The sequence below is a fragment of the Pristiophorus japonicus genome, chromosome 15 (assembly GCF_044704955.1).
Source record: "Pristiophorus japonicus isolate sPriJap1 chromosome 15, sPriJap1.hap1, whole genome shotgun sequence".
Classification (NCBI taxonomy): domain Eukaryota; kingdom Metazoa; phylum Chordata; class Chondrichthyes; family Pristiophoridae; genus Pristiophorus; species Pristiophorus japonicus.
Window position 1 is genome coordinate 184,810,872 of NC_091991.1, and position 19,826 is coordinate 184,830,697.

The 19,826-nt window shown below is 56.8% G+C and overlaps 1 protein-coding gene across 1 annotated transcript in view; it reads left to right on the forward strand.

Moving 5' to 3' along the window:
- The first annotated feature begins 1,323 nt into the window (after positions 1-1,323).
- pdpk1a (3-phosphoinositide dependent protein kinase 1a) overlaps positions 1,324-19,826 on the forward strand; it is a 108,451-nt gene continuing 89,948 nt past the window's right edge. The window contains exon 1 of the mRNA XM_070856661.1: positions 1,324-1,442. Within this exon, the coding sequence (XP_070712762.1) occupies positions 1,419-1,442 (24 nt within the window). The 5' untranslated portion in view covers positions 1,324-1,418. The remainder of the gene's footprint in view (positions 1,443-19,826) is intronic.

Sequence of the window (19,826 nt, forward strand, 5' to 3'; positions counted from 1 at the left end):
CAGGTACAACAAGTAATCAGGAAGGCAAATGGAATGTTGGCCTTTATTGCAAGGGGGATAGAGTATAAAAGCAGAGAAGTTCTGCTACAACTGTACAGGGTATTGGTGAGGCCACACCTAGAGTACTGCGTACATTTTTGGTCTCTGTATTTAAGGAAGGATATATTTGCATTGGTGGCTGTTCAGAGAAGGTTCACTAGGTTGATTCCTGAGATGAAGAGGTTGACTTATGAAGAAAGGTTGAATAGGTTGGGTCTATACACATTGGAGTTCAGAAGAATAAGAGGTGATCTTATCGAAACATATAAAATGATGATGAGGGGCTCGACAAGGTGGATGCAGAGACGATATTTTCACTCATAGGGGAAACTAAAACTAGGGGACATAGTCTCAGAATAAGGGGCCACCCATTTAAAACTGAGATGAGGAGGAATTTCTTCTCTCAGAGGGTTGTAAATCTTTGGATTTCTCTGCCCCAGAGAGCAGAGGAAGCTGGGTCATTGAATATATTTAAGGCAGAGATAGACAGATAAGGGAGTAAAGGGTTATGGGGAGCGGGCGGGGAAGTGGAGCTGAGTCCATGATCAGATCAGTCATGATATTATTGTTGGTGGAGCAGGCTCGAGGGGCCAAATGGCCGACTCCTGCTCCTATTTCTTGTGTTCTTATGATGCAGTGAGAGAGCTAGTGGAGAGCACTGGATGCAGTGAGTGAGAGAGTGGAGAGCCCTGGATGCAGTGTGAGTGAGACAGTGGAGAGCCCTGGATGCAATGTGAGACAGTGGAGAGCACTGGATGCAGTGAGTGAGGCAGTGGAGAGCCCTGGATGCAGTGTGAGTGAGACAGTGGAGAGCACTGAATGCAGTGTGAGACAGTGGAGAGCACTGGATGCAGTGTGAGTGAGACAGCGGAGAGCACTGGATGCAGTGTGGGTGAGTCAGTGGAGAGCCCTGGATGCAGTGTGAGACAGTGGAGAGCACTGAATGCAGTGTGAGACAGTGGAGAGCACTGGATGCAGTGTGAGTGGGACAGCGGAGAGCACTGGATGCAGTGTGGGTGAGTCAGTGGAGAGCCCTGGATGCAGTGTCAGTGAGCCAGTGGAGAGCACTGGATGCAGTGTGAGTGAGCCAGTGGAGAGCGCTGGATGCAGTGAGTGAGACGGTGGAAGCGCATGCGCAGGTCTGACCCAGGCCAGTCGAGGGGCGGAGCACTCGACAGCGATTGGCCCGTTGGCGGTTTGATGGTCAGTGGAGCAGACCAATGGGAGCCGAGCAGGGGAGGCGGGAGGCGGGGCATCCGGCGCGTTGTTGTGCTATGACGTAAGGAGTGGGCGAGTAAGATGGCGGCGGCGGGCCGTGGGGCCGGGCGCTGAGGGCCGGGGAGCGCAACACGCTACACCGCGGGCTCAGGGCCGCCTCCATGGCCAGGACCACCGGCCACATGGTAAGGACACTTCGCCCGCGGCCCGCCCGCCCGCCCGGGAGGGGAGGGGAGGGGAGGGGAGCGGAGCCTGAGGCCCAGGGCTCAGGGCCCAGACACCGCGGGGCGGGGCGGGAGCCGGGGGGACTGGGCCCCCGGCAATCCTCTCTGTCCCTCCCCCGGCTCTGTCTCTGTACCCTCTCTCTCTCTCTGTGTGTGTGTGTCTCTCCCCTTCCCCCCTCCCCCACTGCCGCCACTCTTGCCCACCTGCCCCCACCCTCTGCCCCCCCCGCCTTTCCCCCCACCCCCACCCGCCTTTCCCCCCCCCCCCCCGCCTTTTCCCCCCCACCCCCCCCGCCTTTCCCCGCCCCCCCCGCCTTTCCCCGCCCCCCCCGCCTTTCCCCCCCCACCCCCCCCGCCTTTCCCCCCCCCGCCTTTTCCCCCCCACCCCCCCCCCCCCCCCGCTTTCCCCGCCCCCCCCCGCCTTTCCCCGCCCCCCCCCCCGCCTTTTCCCCCCCACCCCCCCCCGCCTTTCCCCCCACCCCCCCCCGCCTTTCCCCGCCCCCCCGCCTTTTCCCCCCCACCCCCCCCCCCCCCGCCTTTTCCCCCCCACTCCCCCCCCCCCCCCGCCTTTTCCCCCCCACCCCCCCCCCCGCCTTTTCCCCCCCACCCCCCCCCGCCTTCCCCCCCCCGGCCTTTCTCCCCCCCCCCCGCCTTTCCCCCCCCGCCTTTTCCCCCCCCACCCCCCCGCCTTTTCCCCCCCCACCCCCCCGCCTTTTCCCCCCCACCCCCCCGCCTTTTCCCCCCCACCCCCCCGCCTTTTCCCCCCCCACCCCCCCGCCTTTTCCCCCCCAACCCCCGCCTTTTCCCCCCCACCCCCCGCCTTCCCCCCCCACCCCCCCGCCTTTCCCCCCCCCCCCGCCTTTCCCCCCCCCGCCTTTCCCCCCACCCCCCCCCCCCCCGCCTTTCCCCCCCGCCTTTCTTCCCCCCCGCCTTTCCCCCGCCCCCCCCCGCCTTTTGCCCCCCCCCGCCTTTTGCCCCCCCCCCGCCTTTTCCCCCCCGCCTTTGCCCCCCCCCGCCTTCCCCCCCCTGCCCCGCCCCCCCCGCCTTTTCCCCCCAACCCCCGCCTTTTCCCCCCACCCCCACCCGCCTTTTCCCCCCCACCCCCACCCGCCTTTTCCCCCCCACCCCCACCCGCCTTTTCCCCCCCACCCCCACCCGCCTTTTCCCCCCCACCCCCACCCGCCTTTTCCCCCCCACCCCCACCCGCCTTTTCCCCCCCACCCCCACCCGCCTTTCCCCCCACCCCCACCCGCCTTTTCCCCCCCACCCCCACCCGCCTTTTCCCCCCACCCCCACCCGCCTTTTCCCCCCCACCCCCACCGCCTTTTCCCCCCCACCCCCCCGCCTTTTCGCCCCCCCGCCTTCCCCCCCCCACCCCCCCGCCTTTCCCCCCCCCCCACCCCCCCCGCCTTTTCCCCCCCCACCCCCCCGCCTTTTCCCCCCCCACCCCCCCGCCTTTTCCCCCCCCACCCCCCCGCCTTTTCCCCCCCGCCTTTTCCCCCCCCGCCTTTTCCCCCCCCGCCTTTTCCCCCCCCACCCCCCCGCCTTTTCGCCCCCGCCTTTTCGCCCCCACCCCCCCGCCTTTTCCCCCGCCGCCCCCTCTCTCTCGCCGCCGCCCCCTCTCTCTCTCTCTCTCTCTATCTCTCTCTCTCGCCGCCGACCCCCCCCCCCTCTCCCTCTCTCTTGCCACCCCCCCCTCCCTCTCTCTCGCCACCCCTCTCTCTCTCTCTCTCTCTCTCTCTCTCTCTCTCTCTCTCTCTCTCTCTCTCTCTCTCTCTCTCCTCCCCACCCAGTGCAGCTCTTACAGGCAGCACTGCCCTAGCATCCTATAGTTTAAAGGCTTCTTCACAGAATACCCCACTGCAACGTGGACGCAGGGTCAGTGTGACCTCCATGTAGCAATAAATAATTTAATGCGTGCTGCTGTTTGGGGTGATGGAATTCTTGCTGTAGAACTTAAATGGAGTTAAATGTTGCTTTGAATGTATTTGAATAGAATTTGTTCTTGTATATAAAGTCTCCAGTTTATTGGATTGAACTGCAGTGCTGGGATTTGCCAGCTCCCGGAGCTGGTTTGTTTGCAGTGCTGTGTAATGGCCACTGTACCAGTGACCTGTAGTTGTCTTGTTTTGTGCTGGTCCCTTTGGGTAGGTCTGTACTGCAAAGCTGCTTCAAGATTTTGTTCTAATGTCCTTTAGCAAAATTCATATGTCCTGTTCAAAATGCATTAGCGGTGTGGATGTTCAGGATGTGGGTTGGAAGTTGTGGGTTTACAGTGTGAGATGGATGAGGGAGAGAGTCGTGTCTTGAGCTGGTTACCTGCTGATTTCTCAGCCAGTGACAGGGGCTGAGGAGATGCATCATGGGTTCAATGCTACTTCAAGACATTGTGTTTTTCATGGTTTAAACTAAAGCTGGGATCCTGCATTCTCTAACTTTGTCTCCCATTTTGTTGAAAATGGATGCCCCAAGAATGAGTACACGGGAGTCTCAAACTGACTTGGATCGGGTGCAGTGATGAAGTTGCAATGTTTTTTCCAAGATGGACAACCACAGCCCTTTTTTGTTTCAAAATCTTGTTTGCTGTCATATTTTTTATTTTCACTAGGAGCCCATTGATTGGGAGGACCAGCTCCTGTTGTTCCAGTTTAGTGATAGTGAGCTGTGGGCTACAATTCTCAAGGTGTATTTTGTGTTGCAGGATATGAAACCCATCTGTGTGCACTGTACAGAGGCCTGTAGTCTTGACACTGTTTCCTGGAGATAAACTGGGGAACATTTTTTTTTAAAGAAGTGATAAACAATTGTCATAAGCTCATTAGGCCGTCCACTGCGTAATGTGGTACTGGGCCATAGAGATCAACAAAGATCCCCCAATTCAATCTCTGGCTCTACTGAATGCGTTGGGGTGCTTGTTTGGGATTGCGATTGTTCTGAAAGCTTCTGGGCTAAAGAGAGGAAAAATCAAACTGGGTTCCTGTTCCAGATCACCAGTCAGCAATTTCTGTGATGTGAAGTGAGGACTGCATTTGGTTGGGTTGTGATGTCCCTGTGCTCTACTAACCTGCTGACTATCATAGACTAGACTTGCGTATAAAGAATGGCCATTGGTGAGGTACAGGAGGGTGCTCATGACAATGGGGTACAAAGTTGAACCTTAAAGTGAAAATTGAAGGTGGGAAAAAGTGGCTGGAGCAGAATGTCAGTCTGGGCTAGAGATCGGGTGTCTCTTGGTTTTTGGCCAACAAGGCTCATTGCAATCTCCTGATGAGCTAAATGGTGGCAGGCTAGTGCTTGGAGTGTAATTTTATATTGGCAATGGCTTCAGTAACAGGAGTACTGTTCCATTTCGGTTATATGGGATGGATTAGCACATTGGAGGTTTTTGACTAGGAAACAAGATTGGTGCCACTATATGTAAATTCTACCCGTGCCCTGATCATTGGTGGAAATAGGACTACATTGAGGCCATTGAGATAACATGACAAATAGGAGCAGGAGTAGGCCAAATGGCCCTTCAAGCCTGCTCTTCCATTCAATAAGATTATGGCTGATCTTCAACCTCAACTCCACTTTCCTGCCCAATTCCCCATATCCCTTGATTCCCCTAGAGTCCAAAAATCTATCGATCTCACCCTTGAATATACTCGGAGCATCCATCATCTTCATCATCGGCAGTCCCTCGGAATCGAGGAAGACTTGCTTCCACTCTTAAAATAAGTCCTTAGGTGGCTGAACAGTCCAATGCGAGAGCCACAGTCCCTTTCACGGGGGACAGGTAGTCATTGAGGGAAGGGGTGGGTGGGACAGATTTGCCGCACGCTCTTACCGCTGCCTGCGCTTGATTTCTGCGTGCTCTTGGCGATGAGACTCGAGGTGCTCAGCGCCCTCTCGGATGCACTTCCTCCACTTAGGGAGGTCTTTGGCCAGGGACTCCCAGGTGTCAGTGGGGATGTTGCACTTTATCTTTGGAGGCTTTGACGGTGTCCTTGTAACGTTTCCTCTGCCCACCTTTGGCTCATTTGCCGTGAAGGAGTTCCGAGTAGTGCGCTTGCTTTGGGAGTCTCGTGTCTGGCATGTGAACTATGTGACCTGCCCAGTGGAGCTGATCGAGTGTGGTCAGTGCTTCAATGCTGGGGATGTTGGCCTGGTCGAGGACACTAATGTTGGTGCGTCTGTCCTCCCAGGGGATTTGTAGGATCTTGCGGAGACACAGCATTTTGGATTCACAATCCTCTGAATGAAGAAATTCCTCCCCACCTCAGTCTTAAAAGGTTGACCCCTTACCCTGAGACTATGTCCCTTAGTTCTGGACTCTCCGGCCTGAGGAAACAACCTCTCAGCATCTACCCTGTCAATGCCCTCAATCTTATAACAACTTGTATTTATATAGCGCCTTTAACGTAGTAAAACGTCCCAAGGCGCTTCACAGGAGTATTATGAGACTAAAAATTTTGACATTGAGCCGCATAAGGAGAAATTAGGATGGTCAAAGAGGTAGGTTTTAAGGAGCGTCTTAAAGGAGAAAAGAAGTAGAGAGGTTTAGGCAGGGAATACCGGAACTGAGTGCCTAGGCAAAAGGCGGCATGGCCACCAATGGTTGAGTGAGTATAATCGGGGATGCTCAAGAGGGCAGAATTAGAGGAGCTCCTTGGAATAGTCAAGTCTAGAGATAACAAAGGCATGGATTAGGGCGGAGATGGGCGATGTTACGGAGGTGGAAATAGGCGGTCTTAGTTATGCCGTGGATATGTGGTCAAAAGCTCATTTCAGGGTCAAATATGCTAAGGTTGCGAACAGTCTGTTTCAGCCTCAGACAGAAGTTGGGAGAGGGATGGAGTCAGTGTCTAGGGAACAGAGTTTGTGGTGAGGACCGAAAACAATGGCTTCGGTCTTCCCAATATTAAATTAGAGAAAATTTCTGCTCATCCAGAACTGGATGTCGGACAAGCAGTTTGACAATTTAGAGACCATGGAGGGGTGGAGAGAAGTGGTGATGAGGTAGGGCTGGGTGTTATCAGCGTACATGTGTTTTCGAATGATGTCGCCAAGGGGCAACATGTAGATGAGGAATAGCAGGGGGCCAAGGACAGACCCTTGGGAGACATCAGAGGTAACGATGCGGGGGTGGGAAGAGAAGCCGTTGCAGGAGATTCTGTGACTACGATTAGATAGATAAGAATGGAACCAGGCGAGTGCAGTCCCACCCAGCTGGACGATGGTGGAGAGGCGTTGGAGGAGGATGGAGTGGTCAACCGTGTCAAAGGCCGCAGACATGTCCAGGAGGACGGGGAGGGATAGTTTGCCTTTGTCACAGTCACAAAGGATGTCATTCGTGACTTTGATGAGAGCCGTTTTGGTACTGTGGCAGGAGTGGAAATTGGACTGGAGGGATTCACACATGGAGTTCTGGGAAAGAAGGGCACGTATTTGGGAGGAGACAACACGTTCTAGGACTTTGGAAAGGAAAGGGAGGTTGGAGATGGGGCGGTAGTTTGCAAGGACGGAGGGTCGAGGGCTTTTTTGAGGAGAGGGGTAATGACGGCAGATTTGAAGGAAAGGGGACAATGCCTGAGGAGAGAGATTCATTAACAATGTCAGCTAACATGGGAGCCAGAAAACAAAGTTAGATGGTCAGTTTGGTGGGAATAGGTTGAGGGAGCAGGAAGTGGGTCTCGTGGAAGGATGAGTAGTAGAGATGAGCGATCGTGGAGAAAGATGTGAGTTCAGGGCTAGGGCAGGGGGGATCCTGAGAGGAAGTTTGGCCCAGTGGGCGAGGGGAAGGAAGGGAAGTGACATTGGCAGCTGAACGGATGGTCTCAATCTTAGACAAAGAAATCCATGAACTCCTCACACTTATTGTTGGTGAGGGTGGGGGAGACTGAGAGGGGTTTAAGAAGACGGTTAGCAGTGGAGAATAGAAGCTGGGGTTTATCTTTGCATTCCAGAATGACCCTAGAATAGTGAGCAATTTTGGCAGGCGAGAGCAGGACCCGATAATGCTTTGTGTGGTTCAGCCAGATCTGGCGGTGATTTGTCCGCCATATCCATTCAAGTCTGCGTCCCTTGGACTTGATGGAGCGAAGATCAGGGCTGTCCCAGGGGAATGGCCTGGGTGAGAGAGTAATTGTTTTAACAGGGACTAGGGCACCACAGGTGGTGGTGAGAGTGTGATTGAGCAGATCAGTAGCTGCAGAAATGTCCTGGTGAATGGAGGACCAAAGGCTGGACAGTTGGGAATTCATAAGTGCAGTTTCAATGACATCGCCTCTCATTTTTGTAAACTCCATAGGCCCAATCTTTCCGCCTAGGATAACTCTCTCATTCCAGGGATGATAGAAATTTACAGCGCAGAAGGAGGCCATTTCGGCTCATCGTGTCTGCGCCGGCCGACAAAGAGCCACACGGCCCTCGGTCAGCAGCCCTGAAGGTTACATATAAACCTGTGAACAATGGCGGAAAGGTAAAGAGCACCCAGCCCAACCAGTCAGCCTCACACAACCGCGATACCCCATGTATCACGACATTTTACACTCCACCCCAACCAGAGCCATGCGATCGCCTGGGAGAGGCAAAAAAACAGATTAAAAACCCAGGCCAATTGGGGAAACAAATCTGGGAAAATTCCTCTTCGACCCATCCAGGCGATCGAAACAAGTCCAGGAAATCACTCTGGTCGTATTCGATTCCCTACAGTATTTACCATCATATCTGCGCCAGCCAACAAGAGGTTTTCCAGTCTAATCCCACTTACCAGCTCTTGGTCCATAACCCTGCAGGTTACTGCACTTCACGTGCACATCCCAGCACCTTTTTAAATGTGGTGAGGGTTTCTACCTCTACCACCTTCCAGGCAGTGAGTTCCAGACCCTCACAACCCTCTGCATGCAGAAGCTTCCCTTCAAATCCCCTCAAAACCTTCCAACCAACCACCTCAAAACCTATGTCCCTAGTAATTGACCCCTCCACCAAGGGAAACTGACCCTTGCTATCCACTGTGCCCAGGCCCCTCAACATTTTATTCACCTTAATGAAGTCTCCTCTCAGCCTCCTCTGTTCCAAGGAGAACAACCCCAGCCTATCCAATCAGTTCTCATAACTAAGATTCTCCATTCCAGGCAGCATCCTCGTAAATCTCCTCTGCACCCTCTCTAGTGCAATCATGTCCTTCCTGTAATGCACACAGTATTCCAGCTGTGGCCTAACCAGTGTATTATATAATTTAAGCATAACCTTCCTGCTCTTGTATTCTATGCCTCAGCCAATAACGGCAAGCATTCCGTATGCCTTCTTAACCACCTGGCCTACTTTCAGGGATCTGTGGACAAGCACTCCAAGGTCCCTTTGTTCATCTACACTTCTAAGTGGCCTACCTACTGTTTAATGTGTATACCCTTTCCTTATTAGCCCTCCCAAATGCATTACCTCACACTACTTCTCCGAATTAAATTCCATTTGCCACTGCTCTGCCCACCTGACCAGTAGATTGATATCCTCCTGCAGCCCATGACTTTCTTCTTCATTATCAACCACACAGCCAATTTTAGTGTCGTCTGCAAACTTTTTAATCATACCCCCTATATTCAAATCTAGATCATTGATATATACCACAAAAAGCAAGGGACCCAGTACTGAGCCCTGCGGAACTCCACTGGAAACATCCTTCCAGTCACAAAAACATCCAGCAACCATCACCCTTTGCTTCCTATCTCTCAGCCAATTTTAGATTCAACTTGCCACTTTGCCCTGTTTGCCATGGGCTTTAACCTTCATGATCATGTGGGACCTTATCAAAATCTTTGCTAAAGTCCATATACACTATATTGTACGCACTACCCTCATCGACCCTCCTAGTTACCTCCTCGAAAAATTCAATCAGCTTAGTCAAACATGATCTTCCCTTAACAAATCCGTGCTGACTGTCCCTGATTAATCCTTGCCTTTCTAAATGTAGATTTATCCTGTCCTTCAGGATTTTTTTCAATAATTTTCCCACTGCTGAGTTTAGGCTGACAGGCCTGTCGGAAAAGTGTTCGAAGACCAGGCTCTCAAATCTACCACCAAGCTCATGATCTATAGAGCTGTAGTAATACCCACCCTCCTGTATGGCTCAGAGACATGGACCATGTACAGTAGACACTTCAAGTCGCTGGAGAAATACCATCAACAATGCCTCCACAAGATCCTGCAAATCCCCTGAGAGGACAGACGCACCAACATTAGCGTCCTTGACCATGCCAACATCCCCAGCATTGAAGCACTGACCACACTTGATCAGCTCCGCTGGCAGGCCACGTTGTCCGCATGCCAGACATGAGACTCCCAAAGCGAGCACTCTACTTGGAACTCCTTCATGGCAAACGAACCAAAGGTGGGCAGAGGAAACGTTATAAGGACACCCTCAAAGCCTCCCTGATAAAGTGCGGAATCCCCACTGACACCTCGGAGTCCCTGGCCAAAGAACGTCCTGAGTGGAGAAAGTGCATCTGGGAGGGCGCTAAGCACCTCGAGTCTCATCGCCGAGAGCATGCAGAAAACAAGCGCAGGCAACGGATGGAACGCGTGGCAAACCTGTTCCACCCTCCCTTAACCTCCACGACTATATGTCCTACCTGTGGCAGGGACTGTGGCTCTCATATTGGACTGTTCAGCCACCTAGGGACTCATTCAAGGCGTGGAAGCAAGTCTTCCTTGATTTCGAGGGACTGCCTATGATGATACTCGGCCTATCCCTTTCTCCTTTCTTAAACAAGGGTACCACATTAGCAGTCCTCCAGTCCTCTGGCACCATGCCTGAATCCAAAGAGGACTGGAAAATGATGGTCAAGACCTCTGCTACTTCCTCTTTTGCTTCGCTCAACAGCCTGGGATGCATTTCATCCGGGCCTGGGGACTTGCCACTTTCAAAACTGCTAAACCCCTTAATACCTCCTCTGTGTTTGTCATCCAGAATTTCACACTTCTCGATAGCAGTATCTGCATTGCCCCTTTCCTTTGTGAAAACAGATGCGAAGTATTCATTAAGAAGCGCACCCACATCTTCGGCCTCCACACACAGATTACCCTCGTGGTCTCTAATTGGCCCTACCCTTTCTTTAGTTACCTTTTTGCTCTTAATATATTTATAGAACATCTTTGGGTTGTCCTTGATTTTACTTGTCAAGAATTTTTCATGCTCTCAACATTCCTAATCTTTTTAATTTTAACTCTGAACTTTCTTTATTCCTCCAGAGATTGATTCTACAGTATTTAGCCATCAGTATATGACATAAGCTTCCCTTTTCTCTTTATCCTCCCCTGTAAGTCTCTGGACATCCAGGGGGCTCTAGAATTATTTTTCTCACCCTTTTTCTTTAAGGGCACATGTTCCACTTGAGCCCTCCAGATGATGATCTTGAATGCCTCCCACTGTTCCGACACGGATTTACCCACAAGTAGCTGTTTCCAGTCCACTGTGGCCAAATCACTCCTTAACTTAGCAAAGTTATCTTTTCCCCAATTTGGGACTTTTATTCCTGGTCTATCCTTGTCCTTACCCATAACTACTTTGAATCTGACTGAATTATGGTCACTGGCACCCAAGTGCTCTCCCACTGATACCCCTTCAACCTGCCCAGCTTCATTCCCCAAAACTAAATCCAAGACCGCTCCCTCTCATTACATACTGACTAAAAAAGTTCTCGAATGCATTTTAGGAATTCCGCCCTCTATACCCTTCACATTATATTTGTTCCAGTTAATATTCGGATAGTTGAAATCCCCTACTATTACTGCCCTATGGGTTTTGGACTTCACAGAAATTTGCCTTTGTATTTTCTCCTGTATCACCCTCCCACTGTTTGGGGGGTCTATAATACACGCCCAGCAGTGTCCTCGCCCCTTTTTTATTTTTCAATTCGACCCATATGCCTCATTTGATGATCCCTCTAACAGAACACATCCCTCCTCACCACTAATAGTTTCTTTAATCAATACCATGACGCCCCCCCCCCCCCCACCCTTTTTACCCCCCTTTCTGTCCTGTCTAAAAATCCTATAACCAGGATCAATCCAGTGAACCTTTGTTGCATTGCCTCTCGGGCAAGTCTATCCTTTATTCAGCTAAGGAGACCAAACCAGTCCTTTTGCTGGATGAGAAGCTTAAAGTCAATTGCACAAATTTCACCAAAAATCCATTCTTAGCGTTTAATTTTCACATCCTGGTGGAGGTTGGAGTTAAACGATGGACAAATCGGAATATTTTAGTTTGTTGCAATTTCCCCTTCCTCAGCAAAGTCTCCTTTTTACAAAGTTGGTGAAGATTGTAGAATCGTGTGATTGGATATTTTTGGAGGGAGGGAGAAGAAAGTGGGCTGGTGCTGATCACGTGCTTGCTGGCTCTTTCCTTGCAGTTGTTGAGCAGTGGCGGTGTTGTAGTGCCATCGTTATCTCTGCTGACAGCAAAGGGGAGAACTACCCAAAACAGCAGTGAAAAGGCTGTTTAAAATTGTCAAAACAAACGGTGCCACAGCATGGAAGAGGCAGTGTTGTCACTAGTATAGTTGTTTATCAGTATGGGCCACGCAGCTCGACACCAGGAACCAATTGGGCAACAATAAAAACAAAATCCCCCTTGGGCTGAGAAAATGTGCAAATGGTTTTTATAAAGCACCCATTTCTAAATTTGCATTAAAAGTGTGTACTTGGCACTCAACAATATCAGTCTCTTTTGTTTATCCTCCTGTCGGTGTGCATATTTGAAAAATTCGAGTTCACAAAGAACTAATGTTTATGGCTCAGATTTAATACCGGAGTGTTGACTGATGTATTAAATTGTCTCAGTTCATCATTTTGAGTTAACCTAATCGCTTTTGTTTCTTGCTACATAGAACAAGCTGAGCGTGCTGGAGTTCTTGCCCCTTTATGTTGGGTGGGGGGGGAATGTTGGTGATGGGGTACCTGCCCCTTTATGTTGGGGGGGTGAATGTTGGTGATGGGGTACTTGCCCCTTTATGTTGGGGAGGGGAATGTTGGTAATGGGGTACTTGCCCCTTTATGTTGGGGAGGGGAATGTTGGTGATGGGGTACTTGCCCCTTTATGTTGGGGAGATGTTGGTGATGGCGTACTTGCCCCTTTATGAAGGGATGGGGAATGTTGGTGATGGGGTACTTGCCCCTTTACGTTGGGGGGGTGGGGAATGTTGGTCATGGCGTACTTGCCCCTTTGAGGGGGGTGGGGAATGTTGGTGATGGGGTACTTGCCCCTTTATGTTGGGGGGGGTATGTTGGTGATGGGGTACCTGCCCCTTTATGTTGGGGGGGAATTGTTGGGTGAGAAGGTACCTGCCCCACTATGTTGATGATTGGGTACCTGCCCCTTTAAGGGGGGGGGGGGTACCTGTCCCTTTATGTTGGGACAGGTACTCTTTTTTTTTTTCTTTCCCCCCCCCCCCCCCAAACATAGAGACAGGTAACCCCCCCCCCCTTTATGTTGGAGGGGAATTGTTGGGTGAGAGGGTACCTGCCCCTTTAAGGGGGGGGGGTACCTGTCCCTTTATGTTGGGACAGGTACTCTTTTTTTTTTCTCCCCCCCCCCCCCCCTCCAAACATAGAGACAGGTAACCCCCCCCCCCCTTTATGCTGGGTGGGGGGGGGGGATGTTGGTGATGGGGACAGATGTTTGATGTGTATTCCACCTCCCTCGTTGCCCTGAACAACTGGTATTGAGAGGCGACCATGGATTGTGTACATCCCGTGTTGTCCAGAGTGACTATGGTGGCAGGCTCCTTTCCTGAAGGGCATTAGTGAATCCATTGAGTTTCTAAAGGGAAGTGAGACTAATTGGTAGCTCTTTGAGAGTCGGCGCAGGCACGATGTGCCAAATGGCCTCCTGTGCTGTATAATTCTATGATTCCAAGGCTTACCACAATCCAGCAGCTTTCAAGGTCATTTCTATGCTGCTAGCCCACAAAATGCGCAGATTTATTGAACTCTGTTTCACAACTTGCCACGGTGGGATTGGAACTTGCAGCCTCTCGGTTGGTGTCCGGTACCAGACACGACTGTACACCTGTCACATTAGGTCAAGGAATATTTGATTGAGTACAAGTTCTGGGTACTGGGAGATGGTATGAAGGCAACTCGGGAGGCATTATGGCTCTGGGTGGTAGCAAAATTCGCTCGGGGTCAAGATGTTTGACTGTCAGTGTAATTTCAGCAAGTCGTGGACTTGCTATGTCCCGGGAACACCCAAGGAACCTTTTGCCATGTCAATGAAATGATTGCCAGTTGAGTTGCAGTGCTCTAGTTGGGGGTACTTTTAAAAGATTCTTATTGCAGTTGCCAATTTTCTGCCCCCTCCTGAAGGTGCGGCTCCTTATTCAGCGTAGGTGAGCTTTGGTGAATATTGGGAAACAATTGATCCCACGGGGCTGGGTGTCCGAGTTGTATCCTCACTAGCCTGTCCATACATGTGAGTTTGCAGGGTAGTCACTGTGGTGAGGAGCAGGAATCTCGCTAGATTTCCCCCTCCCCTGCCCTGTCACTCTACAGCTGCAACCTAATGGTACACCTGAGCATCAAGCCTGGGGATCTTCCTAAGCTGCATTGCCCAACCACTCTGATAAGATCACTGCTATCAGGGATCGATAATTTCTTAACCTTATAAAAGGCTTCTATCTAGACAGTGAGCATTAGGCTGTTCAAGCGTGTTGGCCATCACAACTAACCCTGATCTTAATCTCTCACAGTATGCGGGTTACTCAGTGCTGATCAGAAGCGAGCACTCTTTGCTGTTCCCTTCATTTAACTGAGGGGGACCGAGACTGCTTGGTGCCACCTATAGCGCTACATCAGCAGGCCGGGGCCATTAGAGGGAGCAACGTGCTGCTGCAGGAGGGTGACTGGATTGGGTGTCACCATAACCCAGGTCGGTGATTGGAGCGCAGGCAGGTACAGCAGGAGCGGCGAGAAATTGTAGAGCGATGTGATCGGGGCCCAGAGGCAGGAGAGGCGAGGGTTCGGGCAGCACGGGCCAGCACACACTGCAATATGTGTGCACACTAGGTCCGTGCACAGAGCTGGTCTCCAGTCGTCCTGGTTAATCCTTGCCACTAGACCAAGACCTAGCTCTGTCAAGCCCGTGTGGTGGCTGGTGTGCAACGGTCACCCCACATTAAAAAAAATCCACCCTTCAAGATGTAGTTCGGGATCTGGAATATTAGGTCCTTCATTGAAACACCTGTGAACTCGTCCTTTTTTGGCATGGAAGCAAGTCATCCTCACTTCGAGAGACCGCCTGTGACAGGTGAGCATGGACCTGATAGTGTTTTGTGTGTGGATGTGTATTTGTGCTATTTTAATGCTACAACTATTGCCAAATTCTCCATTTGGCTCTGGGTTGGTTGCAGTAATGATGTTAACTTGTTTGTAGTGCGGCGGTGGTGGAAAAACCCACCCTACCTGTAAACTGATCCTGTCAAACGCAGCAGCTTCTCGTGCCCAACTTGTGATAAAGCAAAGCATTTCCCTTTGGGCCAGGTGACCGCCCGCCTGCTACACTTCCTGTTTACCTGTCAGCCTGTAAATACTTGTAGCATTGAAGTCAAGCTGAACTTAATCTAAGGATAAAAGCGTAAGGGCCTGCTGTTCATTTATCTGTGTCCCTAAATAGCACATCAGTGATTTGCTGAAATCTTCTAGCCTTTCATTTGTGGGTGTCTGATCACTGGGGTATGTTCTGAGCAGTCTTTTTAGTAACATCACGTGAAGGAAAGGATTTTTCTCACTGGGTTATGGGGCTTGTTCTGTGTTCCTACAGCTGTCCCAGTTGGTGACACTCAATGGTTCCCTTCTTTATTGAAAAACAAATTTTAAACCTGACAAACATGGCGAGTATGATCACTGTTTTGCTGATATGAATGAACCTTTATTTATGCAAGTGGGACTAAAGATCATTCATTTGAAAGTCTGAAATAAAAACAGCTCCTGGAATAAGATGGGTCAGTGGGTTAGGTTGGTACCATTGATCAGGACTGTCAATCCGTCCTTTGATTTCAGATGTTGACAGAACTGTGGGCCCAAGTTTCGGGCCGCGCCTAGAACGGCGCACCCCGACCTGGACACCCGTTTTTCGCGCCACAAAGTACGCCTAAAAATAAACTTCCAGATTCTCCGGCTCCTGGCAGGTCCTCTGGCCCTCGGCGCAGCGCAGTAAAAGCTGCAGGGGGCGGAGCTAGGTCCCTGCGCTTAAAACAGTGCCGGGACCTCTGCACATTTGCGCTACAGTGGGCACGCATGTGCAGTAGTTCCAGGGGCCCAAAACTGTGTAGGAGGAGCCAAAGCACACAGCCCCGAGCCCTGGCCCAATGGCCTCACTGGGGCTGCGTGAATAAGGCTCCTCCCACGGCCAGCTCCTGCTTCCTCTCGACCCGACTTGACTTCTCGCCCCCCCCCTCCCTTCTCGCCCCCCCCTCCCTTCTCGCCCCCCCCTCCCTTCTCGCCCCCCCCTCCCTTCTCGCCCCCCCCTCCCTTCTCGCCCCCCCCTCCCTTCTCGCCCCCCCCTCCCTTCTCGCCCCCCCCTCCCTTCTCGCCCCCCCCTCCCTTCTCGCCCCCCCCTCCCTTCTCGCCCCCCCCTCCCTTCTCGCCCCCCCCTCCCTTCTCGCCCCCCCCCTCCCTTCTCGCCCCCCCCTCCCTTCTCGCCCCCCCCTCCCTTCTCGCCCCCCTCCCTTCTCGCCCCCCCCTCCCTTCTCGCCCCCCCCTCCCTTCTCGCCCCCCCCTCCCTTCTCGCCCCCCCCTCCCTTCTCGCCCCCCCCTCCCTTCTCGCCCCCCCCTCCCTTCTCGCCCCCCCTCCCTTCTCGCCCCCCCCTCCCTTCTCGCCCCCCCTCCCTTCTCGCCCCCCCCTCCCTTCTCGCCCCCCCCTCCCTTCTCGCCCCCCCCTCCCTTCTCGCCCCCCCCTCCCTTCTCGCCCCCCCCTCCCTTCTCGCCCCCCCCTCCCTTCTCGCCCCCCCCTCCCTTCTCGCCCCCCCCTCCCTTCTCGCCCCCCCCTCCCTTCTCGCCCCCCCCTCCCTTCTCGCCCCCCCCTCCCTTCTCGCCCCCCCCTCCCTTCTCGCCCCCCCCTCCCTTCTCGCCCCCCTCCCTTCTCGCCCCCCCTCCCTTCTCGCCCCCCCCTCCCTTCTCGCCCCCCCCTCCCTTCTCGCCCCCCCCTCCCTTCTCGCCCCCCCCTCCCTTCTCGCCCCCCCCTCCCTTCTCGCCCCCCCCTCCCTTCTCGCCCCCCCCTCCCTTCTCGCCCCCCCCTCCCTTCTCGCCCCCCCCCTCCCTTCTCGCCCCCCCCTCCCTTCTCGCCCCCCCCTCCCTTCTCGCCCCCCCCTCCCTTCTCGCCCCCCCCTCCCTTCTCGCCCCCCCCTCCCTTCTCGCCCCCCCCTCCCTTCTCGCCCCCCCCTCCCTTCTCGCCCCCCCCTCCCTTCTCGCCCCCCCCTCCCTTCTCGCCCCCCCCTCCCTTCTCGCCCCCCCCTCCCTTCTCGCCCCCCCCTCCCTTCTCGCCCCCCCCTCCCTTCTCGCCCCCCCCTCCCTTCTCGCCCCCCCCTCCCTTCTCGCCCCCCCCTCCCTTCTCGCCCCCCCCTCCCTTCTCGCCCCCCCCTCCCTTCTCGCCCCCCCCTCCCTTCTCGCCCCCCCCTCCCTTCTCGCCCCCCCCTCCCTTCTCGCCCCCCCCTCCCTTCTCGCCCCCCCCTCCCTTCTCGCCCCCCCCTCCCTTCTCGCCCCCCCCTCCCTTCTCGCCCCCCCCTCCCTTCTCGCCCCCCCCTCCCTTCTCGCCCCCCCCTCCCTTCTCGCCCCCCCCTCCCTTCTCGCCCCCCCCTCCCTTCTCGCCCCCCCCTCCCTTCTCGCCCCCCCCTCCCTTCTCGCCCCCCCCTCCCTTCTCGCCCCCCCCTCCCTTCTCGCCCCCCCCTCCCTTCTCGCCCCCCCCTCCCTTCTCGCCCCCCCCTCCCTTCTCGCCCCCCCCTCCCTTCTCGCCCCCCCCTCCCTTCTCGCCCCCCCCCTCCCTTCTCGCCCCCCCCTCCCTTCTCGCCCCCCCCTCCCTTCTCGCCCCCCCCTCCCTTCTCGCCCCCCCTCCCTTCTCGCCCCCCCCTCCCTTCTCGCCCCCCCCTCCTTCTCGCCCCCCCCTCCCTTCTCGCCCCCCCTCCCTTCTCGCCCCCCCTCCCTTCTCGCCCCCCCCTCCCTTCTCGCCCCCCCCTCCCTTCTCCGCCCCCCCCTCCCTTCTCGCCCCCCCCTCCCTTCTCGCCCCCCCCTCCCTTCTCGCCCCCCCCTCCCTTCTCGCCCCCCCCTCCCTTCTCGCCCCCCCCTCCCTTCTCGCCCCCCCCTCCCTTCTCGCCCCCCCTCCCTTCTCGCCCCCCCCTCCCTTCTCGCCCCCCCCTCCCTTCTCGCCCCCCCCTCCCTTCTCGCCCCCCCCTCCCTTCTCGCCCCCCCCTCCCTTCTCGCCCCCCCCTCCCTTCTCGCCCCCCCCTCCCTTCTCGCCCCCCCCTCCCTTCTCGCCCCCCCCTCCCTTCTCGCCCCCCCCTCCCTTCTCGCCCCCCCCTCCCTTCTCGCCCCCCCCTCCCTTCTCGCCCCCCCCTCCCTTCTCGCCCCCCCCTCCCTTCTCGCCCCCCCCTCCCTTTCTCGCCCCCCCCTCCCTTCTCGCCCCCCCTCCCTTCTCGCCCCCCCCTCCCTTCTCGCCCCCCCCTCCCTTCTCGCCCCCCCCTCCCTTCTCGCCCCCCCCTCCCTTCTCGCCCCCCCCTCCCTTCTCGCCCCCCCTCCCTTCTCGCCCCCCCCTCCCTTCTCGCCCCCCCCTCCCTTCTCGCCCCCCCCTCCCTTCTCGCCCCCCCCTCCCTTCTCGCCCCCCCCTCCCTTCTCGCCCCCCCCTCCCTTCTCGCCCCCCCCTCCCTTCTCGCCCCCCCCTCCCTTCTCGCCCCCCCCTCCCTTCTCGCCCCCCCCTCCCTTCTCGCCCCCCCCTCCCTTCTCGCCCCCCCCTCCCTTCTCGCCCCCCCCTCCCTTCTCGCCCCCCCCTCCCTTCTCGCCCCCCCCTCCCTTCTCGCCCCCCCCTCCCTTCTCGCCCCCCCCTCCCTTCTCGCCCCCCCCTCCCTTCTCGCCCCCCCCTCCCTTCTCGCCCCCCCCTCCCTTCTCGCCCCCCCTCCCTTCTCGCCCCCCCCTCCCTTCTCGCCCCCCCCTCCCTTCTCGCCCCCCCCTCCCTTCTCGCCCCCCCCTCCCTTCTCGCCCCCCCCTCCCTTCTCGCCCCCCCCTCCCTTCTCGCCCCCCCCTCCCTTCTCGCCCCCCCCTCCCTTCTCGCCCCCCCCTCCCTTCTCGCCCCCCCCTCCCTTCTCGCCCCCCCCTCCCTTCTCGCCCCCCCCTCCCTTCTCGCCCCCCCCTCCCTTCTCGCCCCCCCCTCCCTTCTCGCCCCCCCCTCCCTTCTCGCCCCCCCCTCCCTTCTCGCCCCCCCCTCCCTTCTCGCCCCCCCCTCCCTTCTCGCCCCCCCCTCCCTTCTCGCCCCCCCTCCCTTCTCGCCCCCCCCCTCCCTTCTCGCCCCCCCCTCCCTTCTCGCCCCCCCCTCCCTTCTCGCCCCCCCCTCCCTTCTCGCCCCCCCCTCCCTTCTCGCCCCCCCCTCCCTTCTCGCCCCCCCCTCCCTTCTCGCCCCCCCCTCCCTTCTCGCCCCCCCCTCCCTTCTCGCCCCCCCCTCCCTTCTCGCCCCCCCCTCCCTTCTCGCCCCCCCCTCCCTTCTCGCCCCCCCCTCCCTTCTCGCCCCCCCCTCCCTTCTCGCCCCCCCCTCCCTTCTCGCCCCCCCTCCCTTCTCGCCCCCCCCCTCCCTTCTCGCCCCCCCCTCCCTTCTCGCCCCCCCCTCCCTTCTCGCCCCCCCCCTCCCTTCTCGCCCCCCCTCCCTTCTCGCCCCCCCCTCCCTTCTCGCCCCCCCCTCCCTTCTCGCCCCCCCCTCCCTTCTCGCCCCCCCCTCCCTTCTCGCCCCCCCCTCCCTTCTCGCCCCCCCCTCCCTTCTCGCCCCCCCCTCCCTTCTCGCCCCCCCTCCCTTCTCGCCCCCCCCTCCCTTCTCGCCCCCCCTCCCTTCTCGCCCCCCCCTCCCTTCTCGCCCCCCCTCCCTTCTCGCCCCCCCCTCCCTTCTCGCCCCCCCCTCCCTTCTCGCCCCCCCCTCCCTTCTCGCCCCCCCCTCCCTTCTCGCCCCCCCCTCCCTTCTCGCCCCCCCCTCCCTTCTCGCCCCCCCTCCCTTCTCGCCCCCCCTCCCTTCTCGCCCCCCCCTCCCTTCTCGCCCCCCCCTCCCTTCTCGCCCCCCCCTCCCTTCTCGCCCCCCCCTCCCTTCTCGCCCCCCCCTCCCTTCTCGCCCCCCCCTCC